This window comes from Dendrobates tinctorius, unplaced genomic scaffold, assembly GCF_039654945.1.
Source record: "Dendrobates tinctorius isolate UK_male_01 unplaced genomic scaffold, ASM3965494v1 ptg000049l, whole genome shotgun sequence".
NCBI classification, from domain to species: Eukaryota; Metazoa; Chordata; class Amphibia; order Anura; family Dendrobatidae; genus Dendrobates; species Dendrobates tinctorius.
Genome location: NW_027361717.1, coordinates 9,428,535 through 9,449,864, shown reverse-complemented (window position 1 = coordinate 9,449,864; position 21,330 = coordinate 9,428,535). Strand labels below are relative to the sequence as shown.

At 43.7% G+C, this 21,330-nt stretch overlaps 1 protein-coding gene across 18 annotated transcripts in view; it reads right to left on the bottom strand.

Moving 5' to 3' along the window:
• PPP2R3A (protein phosphatase 2 regulatory subunit B''alpha) overlaps window positions 1–21,330 on the bottom strand; it is a 207,609-nt gene that overhangs the window by 26,091 nt on the left and 160,188 nt on the right. For 17 of the 18 annotated variants that reach the window (XM_073576490.1, XM_073576481.1, XM_073576479.1 and 14 more), the window contains 2 exons: window positions 2,491–2,757; window positions 702–805 (listed from right to left, as the gene is read on the bottom strand). In XM_073576490.1, coding sequence (XP_073432591.1) covers window positions 702–805; window positions 2,491–2,757 — 371 coding nt within the window. Of the gene's footprint in view, window positions 1–701; window positions 806–2,490; window positions 2,758–15,431; window positions 16,263–21,330 lie in introns of those variants that run through there. The other variant, XM_073576493.1, reaches the window with a different exon arrangement.

Genomic DNA, 21,330 nt, shown 5'->3' with positions numbered 1-21,330 from the left:
ATCAGTCCTCAGTTGCCGTGCCTAGATCTATAGCGAAACCGTAAGATTCTCCATGTCTGCTGCCACCAGTGGAGGGGGCTAAGGAGCTCTATGGAGATTGTTATACATGGAACGAATGATTCACAGCATACAGTCATTTCTTAAAGATTTTGTCTGGACAAAATACAATTCTGACCAGGGGATGGAATAAGTAAAGAATAATAGCGAGTCATGCTGACATCCACCTGCATACAGCATAAGCTGCTCTGTGTTCTGCATGGAGAAGAACTGGTGATGTCACTGTTTCACCAGCCCCCCAACCACTGCAGCCTGTGAATGGCTGCAGCGGTCAGCTTACTGAGCAGCGTGTCATCATGACAACCCCTTCCTGTCTTCTCTGCACTACAGAGCAGCCTGGATCCAGGTGGGCGACTGCAGGCAAGTATGATTGACTGTTCTTTTTTTTTAGATAACACATCCCCTGGGCAAAATTGTATTTTGCCTGGACAACCACTTTAAGCCCCTTCTAGTAGTGGATGCTACAAGTAAATTATTTATTCATGCATCTTATTTTATGTTACTCCTCTTGTGCATGAAAAAAAATAGCACCTTACATCTGTTGCATCACTGCCACATCTCCCTGGATTGTAAGCTCTTGTGATAAAGTTCTCCTACACAGATACAAGAATACATTGACTCTAGAGAATTCAGTCATTACTTACTTTCTCCACATCGCAATGAACGAATGCACGGACACCACCCCAGTCCTCTCTCCACCAGCTGCATTAAACAGGGCAGCCTTCCAGTACAGCGGACAGCCGCACACCTAAAGAACAAGGGGTAATGTATGCTCAGGTGGTATATGGACATCTGGGAGGTAGAGTACATCATCTTACAATACAGACATATGTCAACTCTTCTATTGCTACACTATGGGTTCAGTAATCAGACTTTCCTTAAAGGGGGTTCTCCGCCTTGAACAATCTCTGCTTGTTAGCTTGGTGAACAGATCATAAAGTATCCCCCCAGTAACCGATCATAAAGTATCCCCCCAGTAACCGATCATAAAGTATCCCCCCAGTAACCGATCATATAGTATCCCCCCAGTAACCGATCATATAGTATCCCCCAGTAACTGATCATATAGTATCCCCCCAGTAACCGATCATATAGTATCCCCCCAGTAACCGATCATATAGTATCCCCCCAGTAACTGATCATATAGTATCCCCCCAGTAACCGATCATATAGTATCCCCCAGTAACTGATCATATAGTATCCCCCCAGTAACCGATCATATAGTATCCCCCAGTAACTGATCATATAGTATCCCCCCAGTAACCGATCATATAGTATCCCCCAGTAACTGATCATATAGTATCCCCCCAGTAACCGATCATATAGTATCTCCCAGTAACCGATCATATAGTATCCCCCCAGTAACCGATCATATAGTATCCCCCCAGTAACCGATCATATAGTATCCCCCAGTAACTGATCATATAGTATCCCCCCAGTAACCGATCATATAGTATCCCCCAGTAACTGATCATATAGTATCCCCCCAGTAACCGATCATATAGTATCCCCCAGTAACTGATCATATAGTATCCCCCCAGTAACCGATCATATAGTATCTCCCAGTAACCGATCATATAGTATCCCCCCAGTAACCGATCATATAGTATCCCCCCAGTAACCGATCATATAGTATCCCCCAGTAACTGATCATATAGTATCCCCCTGAACTCCTATCAACTGTAATCTATGGGGAAACTATCAGTAAATGTGGGAACAGCGCCACCAAAGGGGAAAAATGAATGTTACACATTACTGCACTTTCTGTCCAACACAGGACAGGTCCTCCTCCAGGAGTGGAGATTTTTTTGTAATCTTTCTCCACTCCAGCCAAGAGATAAAGTTGCAGAACAGGAACCCCGCCCATAAACTAGAAAACTCCTTTAATGTGAAATATGCCTTTTTGTGATTTGTTATATATGCATACACCACTGTGGCATAGATGCAGTTTTAAAAGGGGAGAACGCAGGTTTGGAAGTTGTCTCCCATCAGAAGAATAGGGGATAATTTTCCAATTACTGGGGGTCCGATAGCCGTGACCCTCACCGATTCTGAGAACCAAGGCCTGAATAGCTGAATAGAGAGCAGATCAACCATGTGCACTACCACTCCAATCATCCTAACAGGAGCGTCAACGATCTCAGGACCAGTGGGGGCGGCGGCAGCCAAACCCCCAGTGATTAAAACGTTATTCCCCATCACATGGACAGAGGATAATTTGGAAACATGAGAACAGCCATTTAAAGGGAAGATGACAATTGGATCAAACCATGCAGGGATTATTTGTAGTGTTTTACCATGGATAATAGACATATATACAACCTTCTCACATACTTTGTGTTTCTAGGTGTATTATCATCATATCCATATTCTCCATACTGATTAATCCCTTTACAGACCCAGCCTTATACCTTCCTATAACCTGTAAATTACCTTGGCAATCTTCCCCATCTCGTAGATATCGGCTTTCTCGTCCTCCAGGCTAGAGAACGCAGCTTCGATCTTGGAGATGGAGTCGTCATTGTTGGTGCTAGGGTTGGGCAGCCCCTTTGGGAAGTAAAATCGTGGAATGTTTAAGGACAGGGAAGGGGCAACGGTGACCTTGTTGGCAGGAGGCGGCGAGGCCGGGCGAGGAATCACAGGAGCAATGACGGGGGCAGGAGGAGGGGTCCCCGGCTTCTTCTCTTGCTTATTCTGAATCTGGAAAGAGAGCGAGAGAATACTCATTAGAGTATATGTTAATTACATCATCCCTGGCCATTATGCGTGTCGGCAGGGACCACCCGAAAGTGGCTCTGCTATGGCAGACGTGGCACGTCCATTCATTGCCTGGATGTTTGGCTGATAGTGAATTTTCCTGTCGATCAGTCCGGATTACAGAAGACTCCGTTTACATTAGGGATGGTTTTGATGAAGAAACTCTTTAAAGATGACTACCTTTGTAAAACAAAATGTAGCTTGTCAGAAACACATTAAGATTCTCAGATAACCACTGATCGCTGAAATGAAAAGGCAGAAGAGTTGATCAGAGGGATGTGTTCCTTCATAGGTTTTGGATGATCCTTGGAGAGACGGGATGAGATCCGTTCACACCACACTTAAGTCATTTTGAATAGTGTAAAAAAAAAAAACCTGATCCATTGTAAGAAAAAAAAAACTGATGCAACAGATGCATTTAAGGCTAGTATGTTTTTTTAATTTTTAATAAAAAAGTCCATTTCTTTTAGATGGCTTTAAAAAAAAAAAAAAAGGCCTTAGCGATGTTCCGCCATTTCATGAATGCATAGACGGTCTGCCCACATCTGAGAATCAGCCAAGGCACTAAACCAAGCCAAAGTGGCACGGTGCTCAGCTGCCCCTTTACTCTAGCAATCGGTGGGGTCTCCGCACGCAGGCCCCCACCATCACTCAAGACTTCGGACATCTCACTGTGACATGTAAGGTTGTAAACGATAGTCGCCCATTAAGTGATAGTAATGCAGGAACATTCTGAGTCCAGCACGTCTCTACTTCTGCAGAAGCTGACACCAGACATTGCACACGACGTGTAATAGACCTGGGTAGGGAGTCCTGGGAACTTCAGAGAATACAGCCTGTGTGATTATCCAGGAGAACAATGTGCTATACTAGCACTATGGGGTTACTGAGTATTAAGGGAAGTGAATACATCTACATCTGCGGTCTACACACAGAAAATATTATAACCTTCTGCACAAAAACTATGGGATCTCAATGCAGATTCACTGAAACAGATACAAATTTTGGATTAAAGTGAACCTGTTAGTAGGACCAACCCTTGTAAGGCGTCTATGTGAGCATGCAGGTCCTAGGAAGCTGAACAATATGATACCTTGTTATCTGCACTCGTTTTATTTCAATGAAATTGACTTTTTTCTTAATATGTAAATGAGCTGTTAAGATCTATGGGCCAGACATAGATCTCCCTGAGAATCTGCCTCCAGAGATTATTGCAAATGAAAAAGGGCGTTACCAATGTGAGTCATGTAGATCAGGAGAGCAGACTGTCAATCAATACATGTTTAACACTGGTAACGCCCCCTTGCACTTACAGTTAGGTCCATATATATTTGGACAGAGACAACATTTTTCTAATTTTGGTTCTAGACATTACCACAATGAATTTTAAACAAAGCAATTCAGATGCAGTTGAAGTTCAGACTTTCAGCTTTCATTTGAGGGTATCCACATTAAAATTGGGTGAAGGTTTTAGGAGTTTCAGCTCCTTAACATGTGCCACCCTGTTTTTAAAGGGACCAAAAGTAATTGGACTGATTAAATAATTGTAAATAAAATGTTCATTTCTAGTACTTGGTTGAAAACCCTTTGTTGGCAATGACTTTCTGAAGTCTTGAACTCATGGACATCACCAGATGCTGTGTTTCCTCCTTTTTGATGCTCTGCCAGGCCTTCACTGCGGTGGTTTTCAGTTGCTGTTTGTTTGTGGGCCTTTCTGTCTGAAGTTTAGTCTTTAACAAGTGAAATGCATGCTCAATTGGGTTGAGATCAGGTGACTGACTTGGCCATTCAAGAATATTCCACTTCTTTGCTTTAATAAACTCCTGGCTTGCTTTGGCTTTATGTTTTGGGTCATTGTCCATCTGTAGTATGAAACGACGACCAATCAGTTTGGCTGCATTTGGCTGGATCTGAGCACACAGTATGGCTCTGAATACCTCAGAATTCATTCAGCTGCTTCTGTCCTGTGTCACATCATCAATAAACACTAGTGACCCAGTGCCACTGGCAGCCATGCATGCCCAAGCCATCACACTGCCTCCGCCGTGTTTTACAGATGATGTGGTATGCTTTGGATCATGAGCTGTACCACGCCTTCGCCATACTTTTCTCTTTCCATCATTCTGGTAGAGGTTGATCTTGGTTTCATTTGTCCAAAGAATGTTCTTCCAGAACTGTGCTGGCTTTTTTAGATGTTTTTTTTAGCAAAGTCCAGTCTAGCCTTTTGATTCTTGATGCTTATGAGTGGCTTGCACCGTGCAGTGAACCTCTGTATTTACTTTCATGCAGTCTTCTCTTTATGGTAGATTTGGATATTGATACGCCTACCTCCTGGAGAGTCTTGTTCTCTTGGTTGGCTGTTGTGAAGGGGTTTCTCTTCACCATGGAGACTATTCTGCGATCATCCACCACTGTTGTCTTCCGTGGGCGCCCAGGTCTTTTTGCATTGATGAGTTCACCAGTGCTTTCTTTCTTTCTCAGGATGTACCAAACTGTAGATTTTGCCACTCCTAATGTTGTAGCAATTTCTCGGATGGGTTTTTTCTGTTTTTGCAGCTTAAGGATGGCTTGTTTCACCTGCATGGAGAGCTCCTTTGACCGCGGTAATGTCTAGAACCAAAATTAGAAAAATGTTGTCTCTGTCCAAATATATATGGACCTAACTGTAAAACAAGCTCTGGATGCAGATTCTTATGAAGATCTGTGTCACGCCCATAGATCTTAACAGCTCATTTACATGTTAACCTATTTACCTATTATGTAATCCAATCTGTGTGATGCATCAGCACTAAATAATCTAAGTTGGTGAAGTGAGAAAAATATGGAGCAAAAATTAAATTTCTGGGATCATATAGATAAAAATTTGCATGTGCATATGTATTCACCCTGTTTGCTATGAAGCCCCTAAACATTTATGGTGCAAGTAATTACCTTCATAAGTCACTTGCTGAGTGAAAGGAAGTCCACCTGTGTGTAATCTGTCACATTTGTCAGTATATACATTTTACCTTTTCTGAAAGGCTGCAACACCATTAACCAAGAGTCTCCATCAACCAAACACCACGAAGACCAAGGAGATCTCCAAACAAGTTAAGGGGGTTTTACACTAAAGGCCCTTTTACATTTAGCGATGCACCAGCGATCCGACCAGCGATCCGACCCGGTCAGGATCGCTGGTGCATCTCTAAATGATCGCTAGTGAGCTTTCATACAGAAAGATCTCACAGCGATGCAGCAGCGACGCAGCGCACGATACTCACCTTTCACACACAGCGATCCTGACGTCCTCCCGCCCACATCCAGCGTCGCTCGACTCACACAGCAGGAAGTCTCAGCAGGAAGCGCCCGACGAGAAATGGAGCCGGACAATCTCGCGCGATCAGCGATGGACAGCGGGGGAGCCGGTCGGAGGTAAGTATCACACATAGCGATATCGCTAGCAATATCGCTATAACGTCACAAAACCAGTGACGTTTTAGCGATATTGCTAGCGATATCGCTTAGTGTAAAACCCCCTTAAGCGATATCGCTAGCAATATTGCTAAAACGTCACTGGTTTTGTGACGTTATAGCGATATTGCTAGCGATATCGCTATGTGTGATACTTACCAACGACCGGCTCCCCCGCTGTCCATCGCTGATCGCGCGAGAATGTCCGTCGGGCGCTTCCTGCTGAGACTTCCTGCTGTGACGACGAGCGACGCTGGACGCGGGCGGGAGGACGCCAGGATCGCTGTGTGTGAATGGTAAGTATCGTGCGCTGCGTCGCTGTTGCATCGCAGTGAGGTCTTTCTGTATGAAAGCTCACTAGCGATCATTTAGCGATGCACCAGCGATCCTGACCGGGTCGGATCGCTGGTCGGATCGCTGGTGCATCGCTAAATGTAAAAGGGCCTTTAGGGACAAAGTTGTTAAGAAGTACAAGTCAGGGTTGGGATCTAAAAAAATATCTCAATCTCTGATGATCCCCCAGAGCACCATCAAATCCATTATCATCAAAAGGAAAAAAAAAAAAAAAAAGCACAGCACCACAACAAACCTTCCAAGAGAGGGTTGCCCACCAAAACTCTCCGCTCAGGCAAGGAGGACATTAATCAGAGAGGCAGCACAGAGACCAAAGGTAACCCTGAAGCAGATGCAGAGTTTCCAACAGAAACTAGAGTATCTGTCCATATGACCACAATAAGCTGTACACTACATAGAGGAGGCCTTTATGGAAAAGCGAGCAGAAAAAAACAAAAACATTACTTACACACAAATTGTAAGGCTCGTCTTGACTTTGCCAAAAGACACGTGGGAGACTTCCCAAATGTATGGAGGGCTGTGCTGTGGTCAGAGGAGAATTTTTTATTTACTTTTTGGCCACCATGGTAAACGTTATATCTGGTGCCAAACCAACACAGCTCATCACCCCAAGAACACATTCCCACAGTGAAATATGGTGGTGGCAGCATCATACTATGGGGATGTTTTTCGTCAGCAGGGACAGCAAAAGAGGCCCAATTTTAGGGCAAGATGGAAGGTGCAAAATACAAGGATATTCTTGAGCAAAACCTGTTTCAATCTGTTAGTGATTTGAGACTGGAGGGGAGGTTCACCTTCAAACAAGACAAAGACCCAAAGCATACTGCTAAAGCAACAGTCGAGTGGTTTAAGGGGAAACATGTAAATGATTGGAGTGGCTTAGTCAAAGTCCAGAGCTGAATCCAATTGAGAATCTGTGCTCAGTGTTGAAGATTACGGTTCACCAGACTAAACCATCTAACTTCAAGGAGCTGGAGCAGTTTTGCCTTCAGAGACGGTCAAAAATCCCAGTGTCAAGATGTGAAAAGCTCAAAGACTTGTCCAAAGAGACTTGCAGCTGTAATTGCGGCAAAAGGAGGCTCTGTAAAGTATTAACATTAGGGATGGGGTTGAATAGTTATGCAAAATTAAGTTTTCATCAGTTATTTTGTCTATTTGTTGTTTGCTTCACAATAAAAATAAAACCAAATGTTCACAGTTGTAGGCATGTTCTTTACTGATGCAAATCCTCCAAAAAAAAAACAAAAAGTAAAATTCCAGGTTGTGAAGTGGCAAAATGCGAAAAATGCCAAGGGAAGGGAGTATTGAATACTTTTTCAAGCCCTTGTATGTAGTGTAGTGTATAGTAAAAATGTTGATTTCATATGAATCCCAGCCTGTAGGTGTACCTAAATGGCAGCTATGGGGATCTTCAGCAGGTCCTTCATTGCCATAGTATTACATCACCACTACACAGTTTCAACATAAAACATAAAGCTCAGATCGGCACATTTTTACTTCTGCACTTCAACAAAGTGTTGAATAAATGATTTACAATGGTTCAATCATTTTTTTTAATAGAATCACTTCAAAGACAGTTTCTAGCAGGGCTGGTTTCTAGAACTACTTAGAGATCTGAAAAAACATTAAAAAAGGTGATGTTACCAAGGCCAGATTTTATGAGATTAATAACATGTTGTGATTTTAGTACTTATTAAAGTCGGTCAAAAGAATCGGACAAAAACTATGCGGAGAAGTGAAGGACACAAATCCCAAAAAGTCCCATAGTGTATGAGAATGGGGGGGATTTAATACACCACTACAGTGGTCACGTGAACGTACCATCCAGGACTCTTGGATTTTTATTAAATTTTTCTATTTACTGGCTAACACAACACAAAGATATATTTTCTTATAGACATTCATCTAATAAACCTTTGTTACCCAGCTAGAAAACATAGCCTGACCTATTACATAGTAACATAGTAGCATAGTTATAAAGGTTGAAGGGAGACTAAGTCCATCTAGATCAACCCATATCCGATCCTAACTTGCCCTAACATGTTGATCCAGAGGAAGGCAAAAAAAACCCATGTGGCAAACAGTAAGCTTCACATTGGGGAAAAAAGTTCCTTCCCGACTCCACATACGGCAATCAGACTAGCTACCTGGATCAACGCAACACTAAGGAAACTAGTGTATATACCTTGTAATATTATACTTTTCAAGAAAGGCATCCAGTCCCCTCTTAAATTTTAGTAGGGAATCACTCATTACAACATCATATGGCAGAGAGTTCCATAGTCTCACTGCTCTTACAGTAAAGAATCCGCGTCTGTGAGAATGCTTAAACCTTCTTTCCCCCCAGACGTAGAGGATGCCCCCTTGTCCCCGTCACAGGTCTAAGAGTAAAAAGATCATTAGAAAGGTCTTTGTACTGTCCCCGCATATATTTATACATTGTAATAAGATCACCCCTAAGCCTTCGATTTTCCAAACTGAATAACCCCAAGTGTAATAACCTATCTTGGTATTGCAGACCCCCCAGTTCCCTAATAACCTTGGTCGCTCTTCTATGCACCCGATCCAGTTCAGCTATGTCTTTCTTATACACCGGAGACGAGAACTGTACACAGTATTCTAAGTGTGGTCGCACTAGTGACTTATATAGAGGTAAAATTATGTTCTCCTCCTGAGCATCTATGCCTCTTTTAATGCATCCCATTATTTTATTTGCCTTTGCAGCAGCTGCCTGACACTGGCCACTAAATGTGAGTTAGTCGTCCACCCATACACCCAGGTCTTTTTCAGTGACAGTTTTGCCCAGTCAGACATTACGGGGGTCAGACATTAATTTGTGGATCAGAGGTGTGGGGTTTCTGTAATATGAAGCACTTGTGAAATATAGATAGCCCCCCACCATAAAACAAGTCACAATGCCACATGTAAAGGAGGTCAGTGGTGTGCTGAAAAAACTAGCTCTCGAAGAACAAAGAATGAGAGTACGGACTGCTTCATACAAGGGTTCACTTAAGTGTTACCGCTGTTTCAAATGCATTCAATCTAAAACTTATCTTCTGACCTGTAATATGGACATGTGATCAGATACAGATCCGGAGAGGTCCATGGCTTTGCCAACATCACCATACTGCAAAAGTATAAAGGGCTCAGAAGTAATGGCCATCACCACAGTTGTGTTGGTCAAAACGGACCCAAAAGGATCCTCTGCTCCATATGGGAAATCGACTGTCCAATACTATTTTTGTGCCCATTACCTTTGAGTTGTGGTGACTAGTCAAAAATCACAAGGCTGAAACCAGACAGGCTTACATATCATCGTGTTCTGACTGTGGTGACAGGCAGTGGAATTGGCACTTGTGGGTGGTCAGACCCCAGAGCCTACACCTTTTGACTCGTGCTACGGCTTTCACTGACAGGCCCATAGAGAATGAATGGAGCAAAGGTCAAACATATATACATCTGCTCCATTCATGACAAGACTCTGAACAGCCTGGTTCCCGTGTTCTTGAGCCCCATGCTCATGATTGAGGTTGGAGGCGTCCTAGCTGGGTAGGGACCTGCTCATAAGCAAACTATCCCACAAATCTCTGCCGAAGTCTTGGCATCTCTGTCCTCTAATTGTGCAAAACTTTTCTACAGCTGAATCTCACCCATGTTAGGAGGACTAGACCCACTAACGTGCACGAATGTGACGACTCCTAAGAACAAGATGAGTCTCAAAAGGTTTGATAAAAAGTTTCAGGAGAAAACACAGTTGCAAACTTAAGAACAAGCCTGATTTGTAATTTGGCACACGCGGACTCTGACAGCTATGTTCTTTCAAGAAAGCCTGACACTGTTCACTGGCCACTATAAATAGGATATGGCATCTGCGTTCACATTCTTAAAAGATATGGCATGCAGGCCTCTTGACCAGCTGTGAATTGTACCCAATGAACAACCAGCAACAACCTCTAACCGACAAGAGTAACCAAAGCCGGCTGTGGTTATGTCATCTGTAAACCCATTTCAGTTCCAGTTATAAAAGGTCGTCATATATAAAGTTCAAGACTAAATTCTCATTAGTCATCAAGATGAGCAAATCACTATGCAGGAACCTGGTCCAGAAGCCTTCTCGGTAGTCCATGGCCCTAGGACTGAAGCCTTGTGAACCACCTATTTACCTGTTGGAATCCCCAGCACCACTTCTCATGAGTAGGCCCAACGTGATGTCATGTCCTACAAGTCAGTAGAGATGCCAAGGAGTCAGGCAGGTAGGAAGCTCACAGGCTCCTATTTAGTGGCCAATGACTACTGATGATGTATCTGGACCTGGGTCCTGAAAAACGTTTCACTCGCCTATCATTATTGGACATCAATGCGTCTCCTCATAAAAATTACAAAGTAAATCTTGTGGTGCCATCTATTAATGGGTGGAAGGTGCTGGTCCATCCTGTAAAATTACTTGTAACACTGTCTGCAGTGAAAGGGATCCATAGAAAAATAAAAGTCTACAAAAGTAGGTTCTAGGAACCATTTACGGAATATCTATTGGAGTCTTAATTCATACATCATTTTTGAGGAGCGCACCTCACCACTACCTCCCAGTTTTTTACTGGCTAGGGGCAGAACACTCCTTATGATTAATAGTGAGATCTAGTGGCCTGCACTGTGCACTATCCCACAGGGGCACCGACGCTTGCAAGATCTCGTGATCTGGCCAGCTTCATAGCAGCGCTTGCAAGCTGTATAATAAACAGTTTGTAAGCACTGCATTGCCTGCCTAGGAAACCAACCACCTCCGATAAAGTGCAGAGGTGGCCAGTAACCTTGGCGAAAAGCTATATACTATAAAATTCAAAATCCCTGTGTTCTTAAGAACAAAGATGATTTTTAATAAGTAAATTGCAATTTCACCCATTTAAGATGATGAGAAAAACCCTTTAATATCGACAAGGAAAGCAGAACAGAATGCATTTGTCACGCACATTATTTTTGGCTTTTTTATTCCAATCTTTAAAAAGAATGACATATCTTAAAATGCATTGATCTGGCAAAAAACCCCACAATAAAACACATTCTTGGCGTGTCATAGGGTCTACTATAAATTTGCTATAGCCGGTTTTTGTAAATCTCTGCTACACTTTTTTTCAATCTTACTGTGTGAGAATAACCTGACATTTGGAGGTCGTTATCAGAGTTTTGACCTACTATTAGGGTTATTATTTGGATTCAATAATCTCGGTACAGTTTGTAGCTGAGATCTCCACCTTCACCATCCCATACCATGTAGTCTTCGTTCACACACTGAGGCTGCACCTTGTCTCCCGGCAGGTTAGGAAAGGTAAGCATTTTTCAGCAACCGTTTTTGTGGAGAATGAGTGAGTACCAATATGGAGGATTGTATATTAAAAAAAAAAAAAAAGAAAAAAGAAAAATGACTTAGAATCAGGATGCATTCACATGTAGCAGATTTCTGCAGAAAAAAATCCATTCTATTCCTTGGAATATGTTTTTTTGGTGCAAACACCTGGATTTTTACAGTCTCTATTTAGATGAATGAGACGGTAGCAGAGATTTCTGCCACAACCCCCTACTCCCTTTTTCCAACAATCACATACCGGCAGAATCTACTGTTCAAAATCTGTATGTGATCTGTCGCTGGGTTTATACTGTTGCATGGAAAGGCAGCATAAAGAAGAGATAGAAACCATATTTCAACACTGTATTAGTTACTTTTTGTCTTTCAACCAGTTTTAAGAAATCCCTGATTTCTTGCTTCATCATCAGCCTTGCCCAATTATTTGCTGTGGCTCCTTCCAGACACCTGTCATTGGGGAGTCACAGCACATGAACATTAGGACTTGTTGGCAAGGATTAAAATCATGGATAAAACCTCTGGACACAGATGAAAACACAGGATCCACCAATCACAATAGGTCATTTCACAGCTCCCCGTTCCCCCTTCTTTCACAATGACTTCTGCACACGCTCTTTAGATGCTGCAATACAACAGATGGGGTCAGGGTCTGCAGAGTCTGATAAAATATCGGATTGCACTCGGTCCAATGTTAAACTATGGTGCAGCGCACATCTGAAATTATTTTCTCATGTGTACTTTATCGGCACTGTCAGGGCAGAGTAAAGTACTGCAGTGCGCAGGCACCGGACCTCTCTGACCTTTCCCGATGCCTGTGAACTGCAGTACTTTACTCTGCCCTCAACAGGACCGATAAAGTACGCGTGCGCAGGAGCCGAGGGAGGAGCAAGGAGGAAGACATCATCGTATGAAGATGGGAGGCGCCGGACAGAACCGCGACACCCACCGCCCCCCGGTGAGTATAATCTAACGTTTTTCTTATTTTTCAGGTTTCATCGGGGGCTTATCTACAGCATTACAGAATGCTGTAGATAAGCCCCCGATGGTGGTGGCCCCAGCTTATGGGGCAAAAATGGGGTGACAGATTCCCTTTAAATAAACTACATACATATTCTAGAATACCCGATGCGTTAGAATCGGGCCACCATCTAGTGTGGGTATATATATATATATATATATATATATATATATATATATATATATATATATATATATACACACACACATACATACATACATACACACACATATACATACATACACACAAACAGATACATACACACACACATATATACGTATGTATACATTTTAATAAGGGGCTAGAACAGGGGTCACCTTGTCACTACTAATCCTGGTGGCAGCTCTGAAGTTCTATGTGCTGGATTGGCCGGTATGAGATTGATGGATATGATTAGGGGAAAGTTTGGCAGCTTGGATACAGAAATTCTAAACCTGTCCCATGTAACAGAATGGTGCTTGTAGAGATCCATGTCCTGCAGAACAGAGCTCGTTCAGATGTATGGAACACATTCACAGCCGAATCTTTATTAATCATAATATTTGTCTGCCCCATATCCACCAAATAGAACGACTTTACTGGTAATTGCCATTAGAGAAAATTGTATGTTGAAGTAAAATATGGAGCAACAGATTTTCCAAACATGTTTCCAAAGCACCAGTTTTGTGGGCAATGTACGGTTTGGCAAAACACTGGCATGGTCTACATTTGGGCAGTGTGGGCCACCATGAAAATGGCTCACTCAGCTAAAAAGGGAGCAAGAGATTCACAGCAATGGACACATCCACTACGAGTACCTGGAGGAACATTCATTTTAATCTTAGACACCTATTTTTACCAGGAACACGAGGCGCTGCTCCAACTCCGGACACATCAGAGGCTAAAATTAATGGGCTCAATATTTTTTAAGCTTCATAAGAAACGTCCTATTACAATGCCCAGATGTCGGATGAGCATTCATGGGCTCTCTATAGGAAGAGCGGAGTAGTCGCAGCCAGACAACACTGTGCCCTCCTGACCCCTCTGCTTAACTTGCAAGTGAGCAATGAGAGGCTGCAGTGCTCAGCAGAGTGCCGTTGCCTCTGTGGACAGCGGCCCGATCTAATATTGATGGCCTCTCCTATTGTCAGGCCCTCAAGATTAAACAACTAGAAAACGTTTTTAATCCTTGAGGACATCTGTTGTATATATGCAATAGTTCTATGCATCAGGCTCAGGTGTTGCACCCGCTGCATACACTGCGGTTAGAGCCAGCTACAATCGCTGCAAAGTTGACACCCTTAAATGTTACTGTAAGTCACAACAGCGCCATCACAGGGTGCCAATGGTATAGTCGTAGCAGCCTGGGGCCTTCATAAAGCCCACGTGTCTGCCATGGTTTTACTCCAATAAAATGCAATCTAATAGAATGGGCTTCCTAGGCCATGGTCAATCTTTCAATAGACAACAGTTATTGCACAAGGAATTCAGTGATGGCTTGTTCAGGTCCCCGAGAGTTAATTAAAAACAAATGAAAAAAAGTTGAGAAATCGCTAAAAAATATTTTAAAGAAAAAATGTAAAAAAGATACAAGTCCCAAGAGGCTCCTCTTCCCAAGCCATAAACAAAGAAAAAAAATGTAAAAGACAAAAACCACAAAACAACATATGTCCATCCGTAACTGTCAGAACTGACAAATATAGTATTTAGCCTGGCCAAATTGGAGCAATTTCTGGGGGTTTGGTCACTTTGCTCCCCCCACAAAAAAAGATAAATTAGATACAAAGTTTTTAAAGTCATATTGTCTAACAAAGAGACGGCTGTCAGAATATGGTGACACTTGGATTTTTTTCCCAATTGTTCCGAATATTTTATGATTAAGCCCTCATATATTTATCTTCATGGAAAAGAGGAAAAACCGAACCAGAAAAATAAAAAATAAATAACCGTATTTTTGTAAAGGTTTGGAGTTAGACTTTGTGCCAATCTGGCATGGAGCTTTATAGGAAACCACTTAGACAATAGTAAGGGATAGAAATGCTAAACCTGACGGGAATATAAAGGGTCTAAATATTATTCAAAACTACCGGAGAATAAATGTCCTCCAGCAGTACACGAAGGAAACCACAAATGTTACATCATACACAATAAAGCAAGTTACGGCCTCCTGACCTCGGAGGTGAAGCCCCCAAACTCCACCTCCCATCACTTCCAACTCCTCCATGACCTGTGACTAGCTCAATGTACGGTCTAGCACAAGGAGCCGTACACCTGCACCCACTATCCGCCAGTCATACAACAGCTGATGGGTTCTCCATTGAGGACTGAAGGCACCAATACTGCAAACTCCAATAATGGCTTTTCTCTCGCTCCATGCACACGGGTCAAAAACTTACCAAACCCCATGCTCAATAGCTATACAGCTCTCATCGCTTACAAAGAAAGTAACTTCCAAACCTGAGCTTGCTGGAAAGACTTGATCCTTTTTTTAAAACGAGATGGGAGCACAAAATCACAACCTCTTGCCAGAAAGGCCAGTTCCCCCCTTAAGTCGGGGTCCCGTCTCAACGACGTGTCCTTTATCATCATATTGGAGAACCAGCTCTCAAGTCTTCGGCTGAAACTAAAAATAAAATAAAAAATCTGGGTGTGCTCAAAAAAAAAAAAAAAGTAAGGGCCAAGGTTTCAGGGATCTTAGACGCGGTGATCCACTCAGACTCTTCGCACCAAGGAGAGTCCCCGGGTCTTGCGATTTAAGGCCAACGCTCCGCTCCCAGACTCCAGCATTGTATGGCGACACGGAGCCCCGTGTTTGTCTTGTCTTGACAAAACCAAGATTCTTAGCTAGAACAAAACTGTCTTTTTCTGAAGTCTTCTAACACTGAGCAGCTGAGAAACATGACCTCGGAATAGTGCTGCTGTGTGACAGACAGCCAGTGCTGGCCTGGGATGGTGGGGGCAATGGGGGAGTGGGAGCCCAGAGGAAGGATTCTGGGAAAGGAAGCACCCAGCGGCTGCCGGCTGTTGCTAAACTTAGAAGCTCCGAAGCAACACACTTAATATAAAGAGTATTCCCTGCTTGTGTTTACTTAATAAGCCTCAATGGATGGAAAGGTCAGTCATCCACCGGAATATAGCATCAGCCAACGAGTCAAAGGAACATGTATGCAATGTGACCCAGTCCCTAACGTATCAGGGGAACAAAGTGAGCCGACGAATCATAAGAACGTATGTGCAATGTGACAGAGTCCCTTCAATATTTTCCATATCTAACCCAAAAATGATGAAATTCAGTTTTATATAGCTCTTGGGTAATGGCACATATGGAAGAGAAGCAGTGGTCAATACAACAAACCTTATTTAGAAGCAATGTTCCATTGGGAAACTAAATTTGCATAATTATGCAATGGGAATAAAATATCAGGACATGCCTAATCTTACAACTCAATCTTGGGCGTGTCTCACGAGCTCAGTCATATTCTTCCTCCCGTGTGTCTGGTCATGAGACAACTGGCTCCAGCAGAAGCCTCCCCCCTCTGCTTTGTCTACAAACAATGCTCCATGTAGAAAGTACGTTTGCAGAATATTTTTTAAAAGGGATAAAACAGGACACTTCTGGTCCTTCAACTAAATCTTTTGTGTGTCAGAAGAAGAGTACTCTTCATCCAAGAGGAGTATTTTGGCGTCGTCATTTTTATACAGAATTTCTAACCCAGCGCTGTATAAACGTGAATGCTTATTGGATGAAGCAGATCAGGTGACGTGTGTTTGTGTAATGTGGAAATTGTGACCCAAGAATACAACCTTTACCAAGGTGTGCAGAATTATCAAGCAGCTTGTTTTTCTCAAGAAAAATGGGCCAAAAGATTTAGAGAGGCTGTCCACTACTTTTACATTGATGAACTATCCTTAGGATAGGTCACAAATATCTGATCGGCCAGGGCCAGCACCTCTGCTGATCAGCGGTTATCAGTGGCGGCGGACGCCAGCTGGAGGTGCACACTTGCGGAGCTGGCCATCTACTTGTAGTAGCGGGGACTTGATACTGCACATTCGCCTCCTATTCATATCGATAGCAGGCAGATGTGTAGCACCCTTCAGAAGCCACTACAAGTAGATGGCCAGCTCCGCAAGTGAGTCCCTCCGGCTGGCACCATTGATGACATCTGATCGGCAGAGGTGCCGGACCCCAGCCGATCAGACAATGATTACCTATAACTGCCATCGATAACAGCTGTGACGGCGGAGAACAGCGTGGGGCACAACAGGCAAGTTGGTAGCAACTACCTGCCTGCCTGTGCTGAGGCGCTCCCTGGAGTCCAGAAGTACAAGGTGCTCAGTGATCAGAGACACATCCAAGGTGAGGAAGACAAAAAACTGACCACCACTGAACAAGTCACAAAAGCTGAAATATCAAGACTGGACCAAGAAAAATCTGAAGGCAAACATTTCAAAATTTTGGTGGGCTAATTAAATGGGAATGACTCCTGATGTACCAGACAGATGGGCCCATGGCTGGATCAGTAACAGGCACAGACCTCTACTTTGATCAAGAGTGAGTTGGGTACTGCTATAGGCTGGTATTAAAGATGAGCTAGATGGATTTTCAGGTTGAAGATTAACTTAAAATCAACACCCAACCTACCACCCGTTTTTAGAAGACACCTTCTCCAAGCAGTGGTACAGGAAAAGTTTTCATCTTTCAAAAACAAAATATGATGTTTATATAGGACAATGATCCATCGTAGCTTTGAAGTCTCCACTGCTCGGCTGTCAGCAAAGGCTTTCAAGATTAAAGAATAACGACAAAGCCCCTACCTCAGCTGACCTAAACCCTACTAAAAACTTGTGGGTCTATAAGAACGGAAGATGTGGAGAACAGTCACCAGTGTCTGGCAGGTTGTGGTTGGTGCTGCCAAAAACATTGATCGTCAACAGATTAAGAAACTGACAGTCTCCATGAATGGAGTTTATGACTGTTATTGAAGAGGGTCACGGATTTTTTTTTTTTTTTATTTTTTTAGCTTAATTTTCATCTGTTACTGTGAGGATAACCAATTGAGATGGAAAATGTACATTTTTCATTTGGTTGCATAATAATTCTGCACACAGATATTCTCCAAAGAAAGCCAAAACCTCACTTTTAGTTTTTATAAATTCAGTTTTTTTCACCTTTTAAATTGAGCGACAGCACTGGAATTGATCAATAATAAAATTCATTATCAGGAATGTAATCGCCTAATAATTATGCGCACACTGTACACTCCACGTTTGCGCAGATTTCCTCTAGATTTGAAAACATACTGATAGGTTAGTTTGGATTTTGACTGACTCTTAGTGATGAATGGGACTGATGTAAGTGATGCTGACCCCAGTACAGCGCTGGTACTGTTGTAAGTGATGTTGACCCCACTACAGCGCTGGTACTGATGTAAGTGATGCTGACCCCAGTACAGCGCTGGTACTGATGTATGTGATGCTGACCCCAGTACAGCGCTGGTACTGATGTAAGTGATGCTGACCCCAGTACAGCGCTGGTACTGATGTAAGTGATGCTGACCCCAGTACAGCGCTGGTACTGTTGTAAGTGATGCTGACCCCAGTACAGCGCTGGTACTGATGTAAGTGATGCTGACCCCAGTACAGCGCTGGTACTGATGTAAGTGATGCTGACCCCAGTACAGCGCTGGTACTGATGTAAGTGATGCTGACCCCAGTACAGCGCTGGTACTGATGTAAGTGATGTTGACCCCACTACAGCGCTGGTACTGTTGTAAGTGATGCTGACCCCACTACAGCGCTGGTACTGATGTAAGTGATGCTGACCCCAGTACAGCGCTGGTACTGTTTTAAGTGATGTTAACCCCACTACAGCGCTGGTACTGATGTAAGTGATGCTGACCCCAGTACAGCGCTGGTACTGATGTAAGTGATGCTGACCCCAGTACAGCGCTGGTACTGATGTAAGTGATGCTGACCCCAGTACAGCGCTGGTACTGATGTAAGTGATGCTGACCCCAGTACAGCGCTGGTACTGATGTAAGTGATGCTGACCCCAGTACAGCGCTGGTACTGTTTTAAGTGATGTTAACCCCACTACAGCGCTGGTACTGATGTAAGTGATGCTGACCCCAGTACAGCGCTGGTACTGATGTAAGTGATGCTGACCCCAGTACAGCGCTGGTACTGATGTAAGTGATGCTGACCCCAGTACAGCGCTGGTACTGATGTAAGTGATGCTGACCCCAGTACAGCGCTGGTACTGATGTAAGTGATGCTGACCCCAGTACAGCGCTGGTACTGATGTAAGTGATGCTGACCCCAGTACAGCGCTGGTACTGATGTAAGTGATGCTGACCCCAGTACAGCGCTGGTACTGATGTAAGTGATGTTGACCCCAGTACAGCGCTGGTACTGTTGTAAGTGATGCTGACCCCACTACAGCGCTGGTACTGATGTAAGTGATGCTGACCCCAGTACAGCGCTGGTACTGTTTTAAGTGATGTTAACCCCACTACAGCGCTGGTACTGATGTAAGTGATGCTGACCCCAGTACAGCGCTGGTACTGATGTAAGTGATGCTGACCCCAGTACAGCGCTGGTACTGATGTAAGTGATGCTGACCCCAGTACAGCGCTGGTACTGATGTAAGTGATGCTGACCCCAGTACAGCGCTGGTACTGATGTAAGTGATGCTGACCCCAGTACAGCGCTGGTACTGTTTTAAGTGATGTTAACCCCACTACAGCGCTGGTACTGATGTAAGTGATGCTGACCCCAGTACAGCGCTGGTACTGATGTAAGTGATGCTGACCCCAGTACAGCGCTGGTACTGATGTAAGTGATGCTGACCCCAGTACAGCGCTGGTACTGATGTAAGTGATGCTGACCCCAGTACAGCGCTGGTACTGATGTAAGTGATGCTGACCCCAGTACAGCGCTGGTACTGATGTAAGTGATGCTGACCCCAGTACAGCGCTGGTACTGATGCAAATGATGCTGACCTCAGTACAGCGCTGGTACTGATGTAAGTGATGCTGACCCCAGTACAGCGCTGGTACTGATGCAAGTGATGCTGACCCCACTACAGCGCTGGTACTGTTGTAAGTGATGCTGACCCCAGTACAGCGCTGGTACTGTTGTAAGTGATGTTGACCCCACTACAGCGCTGGTACTGATGTAAGTGATGCTGACCCCAGTACAGCGCTGGTACTGATGTAAGTGATGCTGACCCCAGTACAGCGCTGGTACTGATGTAAGTGATGCTGACCCCAGTACAGCGCTGGTACTGATGTAAGTGATGCTGACCCCAGTACAGCGCTGGTACTGATGTAAGTGATGCTGACCCCAGTACAGCGCTGGTACTGATGCAAGTGATGCTGACCCCAGTACAGCGCTGGTACTGATGCAAGTGATGCTGACCCCAGTACAGCGCTGGTACTGATGTAAGTGATGCTGACCCCAGTACAGCGCTGGTACTGATGTAAGTGATGCTGACCCCAGTACAGCGCTGGTACTGATGTAAGTGATGCTGACCCCAGTATAGTGCTGGTGCTGATAAACCATATCAGGATAACATTTTTATTCTATAGTGCTGTTAGTAATAACCTATAGAACGATTTTAAAGAAAAATTAAACCCTGATATGAAGGAATAAAAACCTAGAAATATAGTTGTTGTGTAGACATCACAGTGGATAGACTTTGTTCCATTTTCAGCTGGCAGCCGAATGAGGAATGTCTCCTTGGTGAAGGGGGCAGAGCTTAAAAAGGGTATTCCCATATCCAAGATACGATACCAATATGTAGTAGGTGAATAATAATAATAAATATTTGCAGATATCTCCAATTAGAAATGTGGTATAGTTTTTCTGGTTTGCCATGTCTCTCTTCTCATGTGCAGGCATAGCAGAACCTTAGGTATCCATGGCTACGACCACTAGCAACTAGCTAATTGTCACTATCAGTGGTCGTAGCCATGGATACCTAAGGTCCTGCAATGCATGCATATGAGGAACGAGATATAGCGAATCAGAAGAACTATACTAGATTTCTAATTGGAGGTAACAACTACTACTACGTCACCCAACAGACAAGCATTTTGTTTATTCCTTGGGCGATTGTGAGCCCGTCTACACTGGCCGATCGAGAAATGAGTGGTCCTACTAACGCATGCTCACTATAATTGGCCAATGTAAATGCAACCTCCGTCTATTCTCCATAATCAGAAACCGTATTAATAACAACATTTTCATTCTGCATCTAGATAAACAAAAATAGGAATACTGCTCCCTGTTTTGGAATGCAAATGCGGAAACCTCATCTGACAAATGGCCGGAGCGCTCTCCAGCGTGTCCG